This window comes from Gambusia affinis, linkage group LG04 (genome assembly GCF_019740435.1).
Source record: "Gambusia affinis linkage group LG04, SWU_Gaff_1.0, whole genome shotgun sequence".
NCBI classification, from domain to species: domain Eukaryota; kingdom Metazoa; phylum Chordata; class Actinopteri; order Cyprinodontiformes; family Poeciliidae; genus Gambusia; species Gambusia affinis.
This window is the reverse complement of record NC_057871.1, coordinates 4629020-4645509: the sequence shown is the minus strand read 5'-3', so window position 1 is coordinate 4645509 and position 16490 is coordinate 4629020. Positions and strand designations below refer to the sequence as shown.

Genomic DNA, 16490 nt, shown 5'->3' with positions numbered 1-16490 from the left:
AAGGAAAACTGTGAAACTGTGGTGCCTGGACATTTTATGTAATCAATAAGAAAAACAAAACAATGAACATTCTGACTCATGAGATGTCTTCATTGTTTGAAACATGACTACATTATGAAAGATAATTTCAATTAATAAATTTCATCAGTGCCTCTTGTTTTTAACCATAAAACCGAAAAATAATGATCAGGTTGAAAAGTATGTCCCCTTGTTCTCTGCTTTACTGCATACAGAAGGTATTGACCAAATAGTTTTGTGACTCTTCTGGTAATGTAATTACGTCTCTCTCTCTTTTATAGTAACACAAACAAGACTATAAGACATAATTCATGCAACTTTGTTGAAAATATATAAAATCAACAACTTGTAGCAATTTCAAAAATTTTATTGTCATTAAAGGGAACACAATTTCTGGTTGCACATATTAAAGCATAGTTATTTCTTGTGATTAAATGTTACACAAAATCTTACATTTTTCTCATTGTATGATAAAACCACATTTAGATAGGTCTTTAACTAAGTTAAGCAATTAAGTATAATTTGTGAGATTCTACCAGATTTAGTGAGTTAATGTTACGTGATGAAATGAAATACTTTCATTCCCAAAATTCACCAATCTCCTGTCACTTAGGAGATGGTTGATAACGGTTGCACCGTTCTCCTGTCAGATACGGGTCACAGATCAGGGTGTATTGAACCTCAACGTTTCCTAAATCTGATGTGCATGTGAAAGTGTGAGAGCCCCGGAACAAGTACTTCTCGCACTTTACGAGGAGGTCGTGATATTTCCAGTCTTCATCCCAAACCTCAATCTTCAGAGCCAGGCTTGTGTCCACCTTCATGAGAAAATTTGAAAGGAGAATCATTCAGGTGCATTTTTTTCCCATTCAAAGTCAAATTATTTAGGTGATAGAGAAAATAAAACTGGTTTCCACGCATCTCAAACATTGATAAATGCAGTGTAATCTTAGCCAAAACACAACAGCACAAGATATGAAATACATCAGCTAGGCTGTCTGTTTACACAATATATGTGTAAAATGGTTTGTGTTCAAATATTTTCAGATTTTTTTCTGTTTTTACTTGACCATAAACACCATGAAATGTGCATGGTTTAATCAAGTAAAACCAAATTCTCATGCAGGTGCTGAGCCAGTATCCCAAAATATAAAGAATCTACAGCCTGGCTTGGATCTAGAAATGGAGGTGGTTGTCCTTTCCCCAAGTTTGCCTACACAATATGATGTTTGCATTACATATCATTGTATACTTTTATTTGTCTTATTTGATTACATTTATTTATTTCAAACAGGTTTTTAAAAACAAAAAATAAGTTAAAATAAAGTAACATCTGCACCAGTGTTTGCATATGGTGACTTTTCACGTCCTTTCATTCTAGAGATGGATGCCAGCCACAGTGGACTTGGGGAAGTATTGTTGTAGGAAACAGAGGATGGCGTGAGCCCCATTGCATATGTCAATCGAGGTCTTAAACCTTCAGAGCATAACATGGCTAGTTATAGCTCTATGAAGCTGGAGTTTCTGGGATTAAAATGAGCAATGACTGAGAAGTTTAGGGAATATCTGTTAGGCCACCAGTGCATGGACTCTGCAGATAACAACCGTTTGAGTTTACTTCATTCAGCCAAGCTTGGTGCTATGGAGCACTGTTGGACTGCTCAACTTGCTGCTTTTGATTTCGCTATAAAGTATCGTTCTGGACACAGGAATAACAATGCTGATGAACTGTCCCACCAGCCAACATCAGGTAACAACAGTTCTGTCAGGCTGGTGCCTGACAGAACTGTTGTCATGCACCTCCTTCCCAGAGGCTCTTAAGTGTGTCCCATGTCCTATTCCAGTGTCGGTAAGTCAATCTGTGATGACTGTTCTGCCATCTCATTCTGTGTCTGACCTCTGTGTTTTGAAGGAAGCTGACCCTCTCCTGAAGGACATTTTGGGTCTTTGGAAGAGGCAGGTTTGTCCTACTCCTGAGGAAAAAAACAGCGATTTCCCAAACTGTCCTTGGTTCTTTTAGAACAGTGGGGGCATCTTGTGGAGAGAGGTACACCATAGGTACACCAAGTCCACTTATGGACTTGGTGTACCGTCAAGTCCATAGGTCAGATGGTGGTGAGCAGATTTTACAGCTTGTTTTACCATCAGTTCTAAAGCTGGATGTTCTGACTCAATTACATAAGTCTAATGACATTAAACGGTAGGTACAAGAGTGTCAACGGTGCCAGGTTGGTAAAAATATAACATCGAGCCCTGGCACCTTCATGAGCAATCTGTTAGCTTCTCGGCCAAACGAGATCGTTACTATTGATTTTACCATGTTAGAGCCTTCACAAAATGGTTTGGAAAATATTCTTGTAATTACTGATGTATTTATTAAATAAACCATTGCTGTTCCAACTCGGGATCAGAAAGTAGCCACTGTCACCCAGGCTTTACTAATTTTCTTTGGCATTGCATGTTATTTTAATTGTCCTTACTTCACATGATCCATTTTCTTTCCAGAGACCGAGTATTCCTGAAGCCATGATTTTAAAAAGAGAAATGTTTTAAGGAAATTGTTTTATAAAATATTGTGTACTATTCTGTGTTCTGGTGCATCTTGTTTAAGAAGATCTCCCCCTGTTGGTCACATAAGCAATCAGTAGGACAGATGAAACAAATAAACAAAAAGTTTTACTTTGACATTAAAGGTTTGTTTTGGACATTTGTTGTTTGAACAGCCACTTATGCTTATGCTTTATTTTGTAAAAGCAATAAGAGAGGGTTAGCACTTTCTGACTCAACAACAAGATGAGCAGAGCAGTGAGTGTGGGAGCCATATGTCCAGAGACAACTAAGTTAGTTGTGAGAGAACCAAAACAAGAACGGGTCAGACCTAAAGGGAGGAGCTCTTTTCTTGTTATTGTGGCTGCTGTCTCACGCAAACAACAAGTTGAAGGACAAATTATTTCATGATCAATAATTTAACTTCATCTAGTTGCAATGGAAACTACAACATATTTCTGATATTAAATGATATTTGACCCAATATGAAATGTTTGCTGATTAGTTTGGTGGCACCAAAGAATCCTTTCTTTCAAGACTGATGCATAAAAACCCAATTCTTCTCACTTCTGGTAATTTAATATTTATTTTTACAAAAATAGATCCTGGTATTAACTCCACAAGTTCTGCTGCTTCAGCAGAGTAAATGTATCAGTTTGTCTGTTGTTGAACTTTTTCAGCTGATTTTTGATGAAAACGTTTACTGACCTTGCCCAAATTAAACTCAGCGTTCCACTTAGGATCATTGGATTCAATCATTTTTGTCTGGCGGACTATGGAACCATAGAACATCTTGGCAAAGCTGTGAACAAAAGAGGAGCCATATAAAAGCTGTGCTCATCAGTTTCCATAAGTTATTTGTTTTTTACCTTTGCATCAACCCACCCGTCAGTCTTTCCAATTACATCTCCGTATAGATTCCAGCCTCGTACAATGGTCACTGATAGAGTTCCTCTTGAGGCGTGCACAGGGCAGCAGTTAGAGGACCAGTTAGGAGTGGTGGTCTCACATTGTGGCTCTCCGGGTGATTTCTTCACAGCACTGTCCTCCAAATACTGCTCAATAGCAGCTTTCATTCCTGCCTGTTGAAGCTTGTTTGGCATGAGCTGATAAAGAGGTCGAAGAGAGTACGAAACAACATCTGGATGTTCTGTCAGGCTCTTTAGCCAGTTCCAGTAGGCTTTGGAATTATCTTTGGAAATTGAAAACTTCCCCAACCAACCATTTCCTCCTGACACCTCTGTGTGGTGTTGGTGGAGACCAGAGCTGTAGCCAGTGGCAGAGTCCTGGTTTTGTAGGACACCAATGCAAGACTTCTGGACACTAGAGAATTTCATCTTGCCCAAGCCAACAGCAACACCCAAAGATAAACAGGAGTGGACCTGGGTGAAGGAACAGAAGAAAGAGAAGAATATGTTCATGTAGGAATCCTTGGAAATTAAAATGGACAAAAAAAAAAAAGTACCATTTAAAATAAAAGTAGGTTGCTGGAGGCGATGAACTTCATATTTTTGCAGCTTCATGTAATTGGTAATAATATAAGTAGGGGTGAAAGTAGTTTTAAATTCTTGCTGGTATGATAAAAATTTTAATGAGGTACTATGTGCAAATAAGTATCAAAATAAATAATAATAGTAATAATAACTGTAGTAGCCTACATTATTTTTTGTACTCTTTCCACCACAGCTAGCATAAACATCGATAAACACATTTACTTTGTAGCATATGCAGTAACCTTTTCATCACTGTCTTTTCTTTTGAACAGATTAGCTATTATTTTCTGCACTTTTATCAGGTTGTATTTCGCTTGAATTAATAATTCCGCTGTGTCTTCCTGGTTTTCAGTCTTATTTTATTTTAAAATAAGCGATTTATTGTTCTTCCTTTCCCACTGCAAACTGAATGTTTGTTTCTGTGAACCACCTGTGTAAAATGTACCAGTCTGTAAATCAAATGCACCAATCCGATAAGTAAGCATGTCTTTTATAAGTTATCAAGCAGTTTTTTTCAAGGTGTGCCGTGTTATTTTAACTGAGCAGAATAACATGAACTCAACTATACCGAACAAATATGCAAACGCCCCATGTCAAATATTGTTGCCATGTGGAGTTAACAACTGTAAATGAGCATTTTCTGACAATTATTGAACAAAAGAATATTTCTCTTCATTTGTACATAATTTTCTCTCTAACTCTTCCTGTCAGTGAGCATTACTCAGTGCGTTTTTTTTTCTCAGTGCATGGATGGGACATGTCCAGTGGGTGATCAGACAAAATGAGCAACAACTGGACAATCCTTGCACCGGGGGCAATTAAAAGCTACCTCAAAATTTCCAATTTTGTCACAAGTCATAATACCTCAGATGTCACAAGTTTTGGGAGAGCGTGTCATCGGCATGCTGGATGCAATGATGTCCACCAGAGCAGTAGCTGTACGGCCCAATGTCCATTATCGGACCATAGGCCGTTTAATAGTTTGTTTCCAACAGACTGGCTCTACTGCAAATCGACCTCATCCTCGATGGCCACGTGACCACTCTACCACAAGATTACCATATCGGGCTTGTCCATCTGTGGGATCGGCTAAGACCAGCGACACACACACAGCTGATGAGACTTTGGTCTGAACAACAGACACATCACACCTTAGACTGTGTGCCAACTTGGTCAAAATCAAATTCTTCAACCTGACCACTGTCATGTTCAAAGCACTGTCAATCTGCTACCACCACTATGTTATCAATGCCGATATGAAGATCAGTAATTACTGAAAAGATATTTTGAGTTTCTCTATATATTGTATAACCCAAGTGTTGATAATCTCATATATGACATGGGGCATTTATATTTTTGTTCAGTGTAGATGATCACCATTTGCTTTTAATTGGGACATTTTATAATGAGCAGACAGATCTTATAGCAGAGAAAGGTTTGAAGGCTGCTGAGAAACCTACGAGCGCCAAGAGGGTGTTGGAGAGGGCATTAGGATCATGGAAGTATCACATACTGTTGTGGTAAAAATCTGTTGTTTTGTGCATTTTGTTACCTCACTTGGGGTTAATCCATTCATGGAGGACAAGCAGCTTCGTGAAGATGTCACTCGTCTCAGTTGCCCTCCAAGATTAACCTAAAACAGGTTTAAAGTTCTTTAAAATGCTTCCCTGTCAAAAAATGTCTGTAACTAATTCACAATGTGTGTGTGCCAAAGTTCTCACCATTCGAAAGTAGTGTGTACCATAGGTCTGTATGAGCTTTCTATACTCATTCATAGTAGAGGAGTTGTAGTATCTTGGCAGGGACTCTAACTGATGTTTGAACTCTACGCTTAAGGGAGGTGTGGTTGACAATATAAAACTAGACACCAAGACAAAATTAGACAATTATTTCAATAACAATGACCTGTCTGAACTCAATAAAAAAAGTAAAATTTCTAACCTACTCATAATGGCTGCAGGTGACACTGTGTGTGCTGAAAGTGTAGCGGTCCTCTTTGATCTTTTGTGAAGCGAACTTGTAGACTTTGGAGCCGCTTCCTTCCAAATCGAACTTGTCAAACAAAAACTTTTCAAGTTCCAAGCCAAACTGATGAAATACAGGCAACACATGTAGTTTATAAGGTATTAAACAAGAAGCCATATTTTTCTTCCACTATACTAATAACTTACTACAGTTCTAACTGAATGCAAAGTAAAAAGATAAAATTAACTGAAAGGAAATGGTGAAAGAAAGAAAATCAGCCAACAAGGTTTCTATCAGGATTGTGTTATCAAAACTCAGGGCTGCATTATTTTGAAATGTTCAGCTTTGAGTTGTTTCTTACCGTCCAATCATTGGTATCGTGGGATGTGTAAGCCTTAATCAGAGAGCTGTTGGACATTTTAAAGGAAGTAATCATTATTAAACATCAATACAATTAATTTTCATATTTTTAATTGGGTAGTAAAGCTTAGTGAAATTGCTGATTTATCTATTGTTATTTTAATACCTAAGACATTATAGGCAGGTATTCATAAACTACAGTTATATTCAATAAATTAGAAAATGCTTCCATTTGTGGCTCAGTTTAAAGATTAAAAGTACTTTTGAAAATAATCACTAAGCAGGTAACAAACACACTTTTCATTCCTCTGTATTAGAAAATATTTTTATTGGTTTGCTGTGTTATTCCAATTTTCAATGTTATGTTTGCATTACTTGTATGTTGAAAATCCTCATAATTAGCATAAATAAATGCTTTAAAAATTCTTATGTGTGGAATTATTCTATATAACATGTTTCAATTAGTGATAAAACTTATGAAACAAATTGACTTTCATAGAATCAATTTTTAATTTATTGAATGGGTCTGTATTTGCCTGTTTTCTTCACTTGGTGATTTTAATCAAAATGTCTAGTTAATAATTTTCCCAACTAATTATTTATAGTTATTCACAGTCAAACTGATACCCATTGCTGCAGGATGGTCCTTGAGTACATGTCTCTTTGTGTGTGTGAATGTGTGTGAATATATATGTGTGTGTGTGTTGTAGGATTTGTCACCTTGTAAGTCCCTATAAGAAGTGCTGTCTTTGAGTCTGGGGTTTGGTTTAGGACTAAGGAGTGACTTGAATTTAGGTCGGGTTTTGGGTCAGAGTCAGATTTTTAAATGCACAGACTAAAGATGTTAAGTTGTTAAGACAAAGTGAAATAGACATGAGGTGTGAACTATTCAACAAACCGATCTCTAAAAACATAGAAATGGTTTGAGAAGAAAACATTTTTGACTTACAGTTTACAACCTGTAGAGAATGAATAATTATCTATTTTTCTTGTATCTTTTATAGCTATTTGCAAAGCTAAAGCTAAAGGAAATAACATGTTAGTGTCAAAATCTTTAACCTTAGCTTTGAGGGTGTTTCCTGTGATCACCCTCTACCACATAGAGGCTAACAAATACAATTACATAATGTTGTTTTTGTCCATTTTGTCCCTCTAGCTCCAAAAGGTAGCATGAGAAATGGACCAGCTGTATTTTGATATTAACAAAAGGAATTTATGAATTCAACTCACTGTCTCTTCTTAAAACTCAAACATCAAGACTTTAGCCTGGAGAAAGGATAATTCTCCACACACTGTAAAATATTTGGAGGTGGCTCGACTTAAAAATGAAAGTACATCTGCTGCTTTGAAATGCAATTAAAGTCAATAAGGCAATTGTTTAGGTTTAAACAGAAATTAAAGTTCATGAAGTTAATACTGGAATTTAATAATAATCATTCCACATTATGAAATGAAAAACTGCCTTCACAAATTTCTGTCTTATTTTCACTCACCTATCAAGTTAAAGTAACTACATGTTTTATATTATAATAAATAAAATTCTTGTTTCAAGTTGATTGGAACAAAAATGATCACTTGCTAATGAATTTAATAAAGATCAACAACACAACAACATAAATTCTGTTCAAAAACTTTTAGCAGAGACTTACAACTTATTAAATTGAACATTTGCCTGAATAAAAAACAAAGTCAGATCAATGTAACACACATCCATCTCAGGATACTAAAACATGCCGCTAAGCATTCTGGGGAATAGCTCCCATGTGTTTTTCTTCTTTCAGTGTTTTTTTAGCACCAACCTAAAACCTCCAGTTCATTCAACTTTTTTAGGTTTGACAAAATTATTAAAATGCTAACTTGGTTTACTACTGTAAGTTTCTCTTTCACAAACTCACACATTTAGATAAAAAAATCTAAAAAGTGCTAAATTTAATTAACTGAAAGACTAGATGATAGTAGACATAACTAAATGTGACCCAAATGTTTTACAGTGTATAAGACTGCCCCCACTCTGCAGAACATGTTCAGTGCATTACAGGCAAAGAGAAGTAAATACACAACCTCAGACACCCTCCATCGTTTGATACCTTTCAGCTGATAGTTTAGACGTGCTCCATGATTTGTCTCAAGTTTGGGATTTTGTTTTTACAATTTATCTGTCCTTCAAACTTTTAAATTTTTTTTGTTTTGCTTTTGTCTTAATGATGCTATTTGTAGCATTAACTGTGAACTTAACTGAGAATAAATCTGAATTTTATTGATTTTTTTAAATTATATATTTATTTTAGGTGACCTATGAAGGCATCTGGTTCCACTTCAATATATTTATAATCATCAGAATATAAGCATAAATGCACACAACATTTTTCATGTCTTGCTTCCACTTCAGAATTATCCACTGTGTGTTGGTCTACCACATATAGGTCTAACACATACATGGTTGATTGGAACATGTAATTGCAACATGTAAAACAAATCCTGTAAATGTTAGTTTAATTATGTGCTTCAACTTTTACAGTGTTCACAATGAGGTTTAAATACTCCACCTAACAGAGGTGTGATGACTGCTGGAGATTTCAGCACTGCATTGACTGCTGGCACTCCAGTCCACAACAGATGATGGAAGCTTAAAATGAAGGAAAGTCGCATTATTGTTAATCCCTCAAGTCAGATGTGCAGCTGTTTATTTACTTACTTTTTGGAAGGCATCTTTTTGAAGAGGGTTGGAGCAGAGAATACAGCTGTCTCTGGGGTTCAGGTAAGTGTTCACATCAATCACATGAGTTTTTTTTCTCTGCAGTGTGACTATATCATAACCTTCCCCCACCAGGTTGTAGCCTGGTACAAATGGAGCAGCATCACACTCGCTTTGGGTCCCAACCCGACAGGACAGAACAGAGGAGTGAACAAGGAGGACGCTCAGGAGAAGAAGAGCTGAAGTTGAATCAGGCAGCATAGCTGCAGGCAGAAGCTAAAAGAAAGAGAAAAAATAAATTAATTTGTTTTTTTTCATAATGCTGGCATTTTTCTTATTTTTATGACTTTTTTGTACTACATCATATAAGAAAGTTAGTTAACACTTTATTTGAAGGGTGTGCATAAGTCTGACATGATACTGTCATAAACATAACACCTGTCATGAACATGATTAAGTATTTATGTCAGATTATGTCAAAAATATGGGCTTTTTTAATAACTGAACACAGATACATATGTAAAAATTTACATAAAAGTTCAAATGTACGAGTCAGACTTAATAGTTAATTATTGTTTAAGCATATTGTGATTATTACTTGCCCATACATTAAATACATTTCAATATTTATTGAAACAATTATTTATTTTAGTCATCCATACATTTGAACTTTTATGTACATTTTTACATAAGTATCTCTGATCAATTATTTTTTATTTTGGCATGTGTTAGCTTAAGCTAATATTACATTTTTGATTTAGAGTATTTGTTCCTAGGAGCAGCAGTTGATGATGGTAAAACATTAGCAAACAGTTCTAGATAACACAAAAAGTTTCAGCTAGTAGATATTTGTGAAGAAAATAATAAAGTTCATTCATTAGTCCGATTTTATTCTCATTTTATTATTCTATATAATCAGTAGTTGGGTTACCTGCCATTAGTTAAAGAAAGAAGTTATTCAAGAATAATTCAGCTGTAAAGTTGGGCTATTTAGTTTATAAATTCTGAGACTCGATTAGAAATAATCATATTAGTGATCATTCCTTGTGTGAAGAGTTTCTTCAATCTCTCATCAGAGCCTGAGCTTGGCTTTATTAATTAATAATAAATTATGGATTACAATTTGTAATAATTACATAAGCAAAATGTTCTGATTCTCAACTATTTTGATGAAGTCAACATTTTTGGTTTCCACAGATCTTTGATTTCACAGCTCCACCACATTAATATCAGTGAAATTATAAATTCTAGGGATGCACTAATTTATCACCCATCCAATTTATCTGTCGATTTCCCTAAATTTATGAAATCTGTGATGGGCGATTTTGCATTTGAAGCTGATCTTATCCACCCATTTTATGTACTTCGGCAAAGGTATTTAAAGCAACTGCTATCTTCTGTTCTGCTATGAGAGAGGTTTGACTAGTAGACCCAGCAAATCATATTTAAATGTCTGTAGTTAACAATAGTCACCCCACTGTTGGTAACTCATCAACTTTCTGGCCTTATTTAGCAAAAATCCTGACCTGCTGATTCTGATTTTGGTAGACAAAAAAAATTATATCTGCCAAAATCAGAATCAGCAGGTCAGGATTTTTAATAGATTTGTAATCGAGGATCAGCCAGGAACCTGCAATCGGTGCACCTCTAATAAGTTCATGAAAAATATATCTTCTATAAATATCTTTTTATAACTCAATAAACACACAATATTTTTAATTTCTGCAGTATATTCTAAACAAAGATAATCTTTGCATATTAAAAAATCTTACCTGTTCCAAAGCAGACTGAAAAGAAGTTGAAACAAGTAATGTCTAAGTGAGCTCAGCTGAGAACTGGTTTATAAAGCAGCAGACCTGGAGAGATAAAGATTCATACAGAAGATTGTGAAAAGGTCAATTGAATGTAGTTACTTTGTTTCTTGTAACTGCCGCTAAAGTTTGAGGTTCTTATTTTAGCAATGTTCTTTATAAAATATCTACGCTAACAGTACGAACAGTTCTACCAGAACATTTTGTTCAGAGAGAATAAATAGTTTTATCAGAACTGTAATGAAGGAATAGTTTAACATCAAGTCAGAAAAACGCATAAAAAGCAACTCTAGATTTAGCTTCAGTCAATAAAGAAACAAAGTAACAATGATTGAAATTAATTTAAGTATTTTAATTCTGTGATTGTGTTGAACTCTTAAAACAGGCAGAAGTTCTTCTGTAGTTTTGGCAACTAAATTTGCCCCAATCTGTGTGTTTTTCTTGGAATTGTTCTCTCTGGAACAGCCGGGTGTTCACGCACAGAAAAACCGTTACATAGTTTCTACTTCTAGTTACAATTTTACAACTGACACTACATCCAGTACAAAAGCAGTCACGTAGCACACAGCTTTAATTCTGTAAAACATCTGCTGTTGAACAAAAATAACTAGGCATAATGTTTTAAACTATAAAATGAAGACAAAAGAAATTTATTAAATATTTGGATAAGAGTGTTTCATTCATAACTTTAAAAAATCATAATAATTTAAATTAAATATGTCTACGGTGCAACACGCTCTGCCTCAAAAAAAAGTTGCCAAACACCATTCTTAGAATTTTGGCAATACAGAACAACGATATCCAACAGATCTAGGCTTAAAGGTAAGTTAACAAGACGGTATTTGAACAAATATTACAATATTGCAGTTTGATTGTCATCTTCATTAACTGATGTCATTTTGCTTCTTATCTTCCATACTGCATGTGTGTCATACAGAACTGTCTACAGCACATTAGTCTTAAAGGGTGAATAGTCCATAGATATATTGATAGGCCCAACAAAATCTTCACCAAAGAACAAGAAAATTACCCAATAGAGCCAGATTTGTGTTGTCACACATTTCAATAACATGCTATAAAATTTCTTAATTTAACTTGTTTTAATTATCTTTGATTCTCATATAATTACTTTCTTCTGGTGTTTATTCATGTCTATATAAACGTCTAAGCTCTGTCAATACAAACATAAATCCATTCTCACCACTGTCAGAATAAATTAACACAAATCTCAATGGATTATTATCTTTATCAGATTAAACTGCAATATTAACTAGCCTGTTAAACGAACAAAATGAGTATGAACGTGAACTGCTTTCATTTTAATTGCAGCCATAAAAAGGACATATGGATGAAGATTGCCTGGAAGAATTAGAGTTGTTTTCCGAGAGTGTCTATACTCTGATGGATCAAATCTTGAGGACTTGAAAGGTCAGGTGACTCAACCAGTCAGAAGTGTAGATTCTGCTGGGCTGCCTCCTCCTTCCTGGGCGTTCTCCAGGTGCTCCTTCATCTCTTTGACCATCAATACATTCAGCAGCATCTGAATCAACTTCCTCTTCTTGAGGATGTATCTGCTGTACTCCTTTCTCCAAGACCTCATTTGGCTCTGTGAGATCTTTACGTCTTGGATGAAATTCCTCAGCCTCGGCATTTAGAGTTGCATCAGCTGGTCTTGCTGCTGTCAGGATCGGCAGGTGCGACTATTCTTCTGATTTCCTCCTAGGTGGTGTCCTCGAGTATATGGGCATTGTCACACGCTCTTCCCACAGGCGCGTTTTGGCGCCTCAAATCAGCGCATAAGAGGAGCGGATCCCCGGCACCTCGCTGCCAGAGTGTTGTCGCCTTTCGGTATATCTGGTTCTAGAGTTAAGTGGAGTTCGAGTTTGTTGCGCTTATTTACCCAGCCTGTCTTTTCTTATTATCTCTAGGCGCCTGACGTCCTGAGGTCTCACGAGTTATGTGACCTCTCCAACCTTCACTGAAGATCTGGAGTATTCGTTCCTGCCTGTGCCGTCCTGTGCGCTGTGCCCACCGAGCGTGTCCTTCCAGCCACCGGACCCCCCTCCCAGACCAAGCCCCCCTGTGCCATGCTACTACTGATTATTGTCAATAAAGCCTCCTGAGAGTGATCTTTGCATGTGGGTTCGGAAGATCCAAACAAACATGACAGCTGCAGTCCATATGTAGCAATCTTCCTCATTGGAACTTTCGTATCTCTAGGTTGGACATCTTGTTCATTTGTATGGTTACTTGTTCTTCTTACTTTGTTTTTTAAATTAGTTTTCTCTTGAGGATTTTAACTGCTTATGTTGGGCTCTTCCACCAGGTTAGGAAGTAAAATAGACCCAACATTATATTTCTCACCAAAACTTGATCACCTGGAATTCTATCTGCACTAAGTGTCTCATATCTCTGTTTATAGCTGGATATGAGCTCTGAGCTGCTTTTATGCTGTCTTCTGAAAGGGGTTGGATGAGTTCTAAAATGCAGCTCAGTTATGGCCCCTTTCAGTGCCAGAAACTCCAGCTTACCAGAGTATAGCTTGTAATTTGTCTCTGTAGACCCTGTAATATCTGAAGAACCCCACAAGATTTCTAACTTATCTCACAGTTGTAGGTATTTCATGCACAAGGGTTCTCACTGCATCCACCTCTTTAGGATTAATTTTATATCCCTCAGCTGAGACAATGCAACCCACATAACAGACTTCTTGTTTGAAAAAGTTGCATTTCTCTGGCCTTAACTTTATCTCACATGGACCTGTCTTACATGTTGGATGTGTTGCTAAAAAGTGGACTTAAACAGTAATGCATCATCCAGGTAAGGTACACAAACTTCATCTCTGAGTTACCCCAGTCCATGTAGTGCTGAAATACAGCTGAGGGGTTTGCAAGCCCAAATTCAAATCTAACCTATTCCTACAGTCCCCAAGATGTACGTGTTGATCTGCTTTTCTCACTCATGAAAGCTTGGTGGTAGGCCTTCCCCTGGCCCAACACTCAACCAAGAATTGCCCCTGAGGTTTTCTAGGATCTCCTGTATCCTACAGATTGGATGATGTCCAGGATTGTTTTTAAGTTTGACAGTCTGTAGTCTATGCACCTTTCTTCCTCACACACACCACAGGAGCTGATTCAGATTCCATGCCAAGATCAGGGTAGGATTACAGAGACAGTTGAAAATTTAACTGACCATGATGATAGACCTGAGTCCTCTGTCAGACTGTCAACAATCAGATGAGTAGCCCTCACAACTGCATAACTTCAATGACCACTCTTGCTCTCTCTCTATCAATAACGTGCACTTGTTACAGACTATATATTTTTTAGTGGCTCAACATAAGCTCCAATGTCATTTTATCAACACTAAAGGAATGTCCGAAGCCACCACATTTCTAGAAACATATTCATAGGTTTTACATTAGAAGAACAAAAAATAATAGATGACTCAATTAATTTCACTGTCCACAAATCTCATTAGAATTTTAATGCATCTTTATTAAGCAAGCTTTTAGCAAGGATAAGTGACTGACAGGTTAATTATCAATTGAAACAATGATAGTGATACGAGAGTAAAGTCAAAATATTTCCAGAATAAAGTTAAAATATTTAAATTATAAAGCCATAACATTATGAGGAGAAAGTCAAAGTTATACATGAATAAAGTCAAAGATATTACAAGAATAAAATTGGTATATTTTGACTTTATTCTTATAATAGTATGACTTATTTCTAGTAATTATATTTCTTAGCCTGATACTATTAATCCGTGGTAGTACAATGAACCCTTGCTATAATGCAGTTCACCTTTCATGGCCTCGCTGCTTCGCAGATATTTGTGTGCAGTGTTTTTTCTGCATCCTGATGGGCTAAACAGTCTCTCCGCTTCTTCTCTACCTGTGTACCAATAACGTTACTGTATTTAAATTTATGTAATACAGCAAATTTTGGTAAATATTTCCCCAGAAGAAAAAAAGAGTGACAACAACTACCGATAACTATGTTCTGGTTCAGTGTAGAGTGTTACTTATAACACAGTCTGAGAACAACATGTCACTTTGCTTCACACAATGTATGGTTACTTCAGTCACAATTCTGTGTATGCTGTGTGATCACCATAAATAATTAACATAATAATTTTTATGATTCAATTCTTCAAACATAACTTATTTTAATAATCATCAGAGTTTTTAATTCTATTCACCATTTATTCATCATGTTATTCATTTCTTGATCTGCTTTTCATTACATCAACTCTTTGTATAATTGTCAGTAAATCAAAATACAAAAATCCTTATTTTAATACTCATTGATAAGTCAAAATACAAGAAAACATATTTCATAATCAATCAGTTTATCAAAATGCAAGATCACTTATGTCTCCCAGGCCTTTATGATCTGCTGTCTGAATCTACCTGGAAAGATCTCAGCACTCTATACCATTTTTCATGACACAATAGAGCCCTCACAGTGTGGATCTTGGGATGATTTCTTCACAGCATTGTCCTTCAAATAGTGCTCAATAGCAGCTTTTATCCCTTCCTGTTGAAGCTTGTTTGGCATGAGCTGATAGAGAGGTCGAAGGGAGTACGAAACAACATCTGGATGATCTTTCAGGCTCTTTAGCCAGTCTATGTAGGCTGTAGAATCATTTTTGGAAATTGAAAACTCCCCCAACCAACCATTTCCTCCTGACACCTCTGTGTAGTGTTGGAGACCAGAGGTGGAGTTAGTGGAGGGGTCCAGGCTTTGTAGGACATCGATGCAAGACTTCTCAACACTAGAGAATTTCATATTCCCCAAGCCAACAGCAACACCCATAGGTAGACAATAGTGGATCTGGGTGAAAGAACAGAAAAGAGATTTTTTAAAAACCTGCATTCATGCAATTCACATTTAAAAACTGTGAATTGAGTGTAGTTACTTTGTTTCTTGTAACTGCCGCTAAAGTTTGAGGTTTTTATTTTTGCAGTGTTCTGTATAAAGTTTCTATGATAACAGAACAAACCGAACATTTTGTTCCAGTAGAATAAATAGTTTTACCGGAACTGCAATGAAGGAATATTTTAACATCAAGTCAGAAAAATGCTTCAGTCAATTAAGGAACATGGTAATGGTGATTGAAATTTATTTAAGTATTTTAATGCTGTGACTGTGTTTAACTCATAAAACAGGCAGAAGTTATTCTTTAGTTTTAGCAACTAGATTTGCCCCATGTAACAGAGTTACGAATGTGTTTTTTAAAAATTATTTCTAATTCATTTTATATTGAGAATTTGTGAATTTTATCTTATGCAGTTATTTTTATTTATGGTTTTGTTGTTTTCGCCTGTGGGGGTCACTCTTCTGCACTCTGCCTCATTTGTAGTTCCTCTGCTCCCCCTTTTCCCTCACAGCGTTGTTCTGCTGCTGTTGGTAAGTCAGAGGAAACTTCGCTGCTGCGATATATGCTTGTTTTTCTGTATGGATGTTGTTCATGTAGAGGTCTCTACAATATTGTTTATTATTGTTTGTTAGTGTGTTATTTTGCAGTTTTGACTATCATTGTGGGTTTTTATAAACAGTTGTAGCAAAATTTCCTGTTTTTGTTATTTTTGTGCAA

General features: G+C 36.1%; 1 protein-coding gene across 1 annotated transcript; it reads right to left on the bottom strand.

Moving 5' to 3' along the window:
* Positions 1-369: 369 nt before the first annotated feature.
* On the bottom strand, positions 370-10958 carry LOC122829826 (perforin-1-like). The gene is made up of 10 exons (XM_044114688.1): positions 10851-10958; positions 9079-9354; positions 8930-9009; positions 6385-6430; positions 6004-6146; positions 5780-5918; positions 5611-5691; positions 3451-3947; positions 3274-3367; positions 370-836 (listed from the first exon to the last, which is right to left on the bottom strand). Exons 2-10 carry the CDS (start codon positions 9337-9339, stop codon positions 624-626), a joined length of 1554 nt encoding a protein of 517 aa, XP_043970623.1. The 5' UTR covers positions 9340-9354; positions 10851-10958; the 3' UTR covers positions 370-623.
* Positions 10959-16490: the final 5532 nt, after the last annotated feature.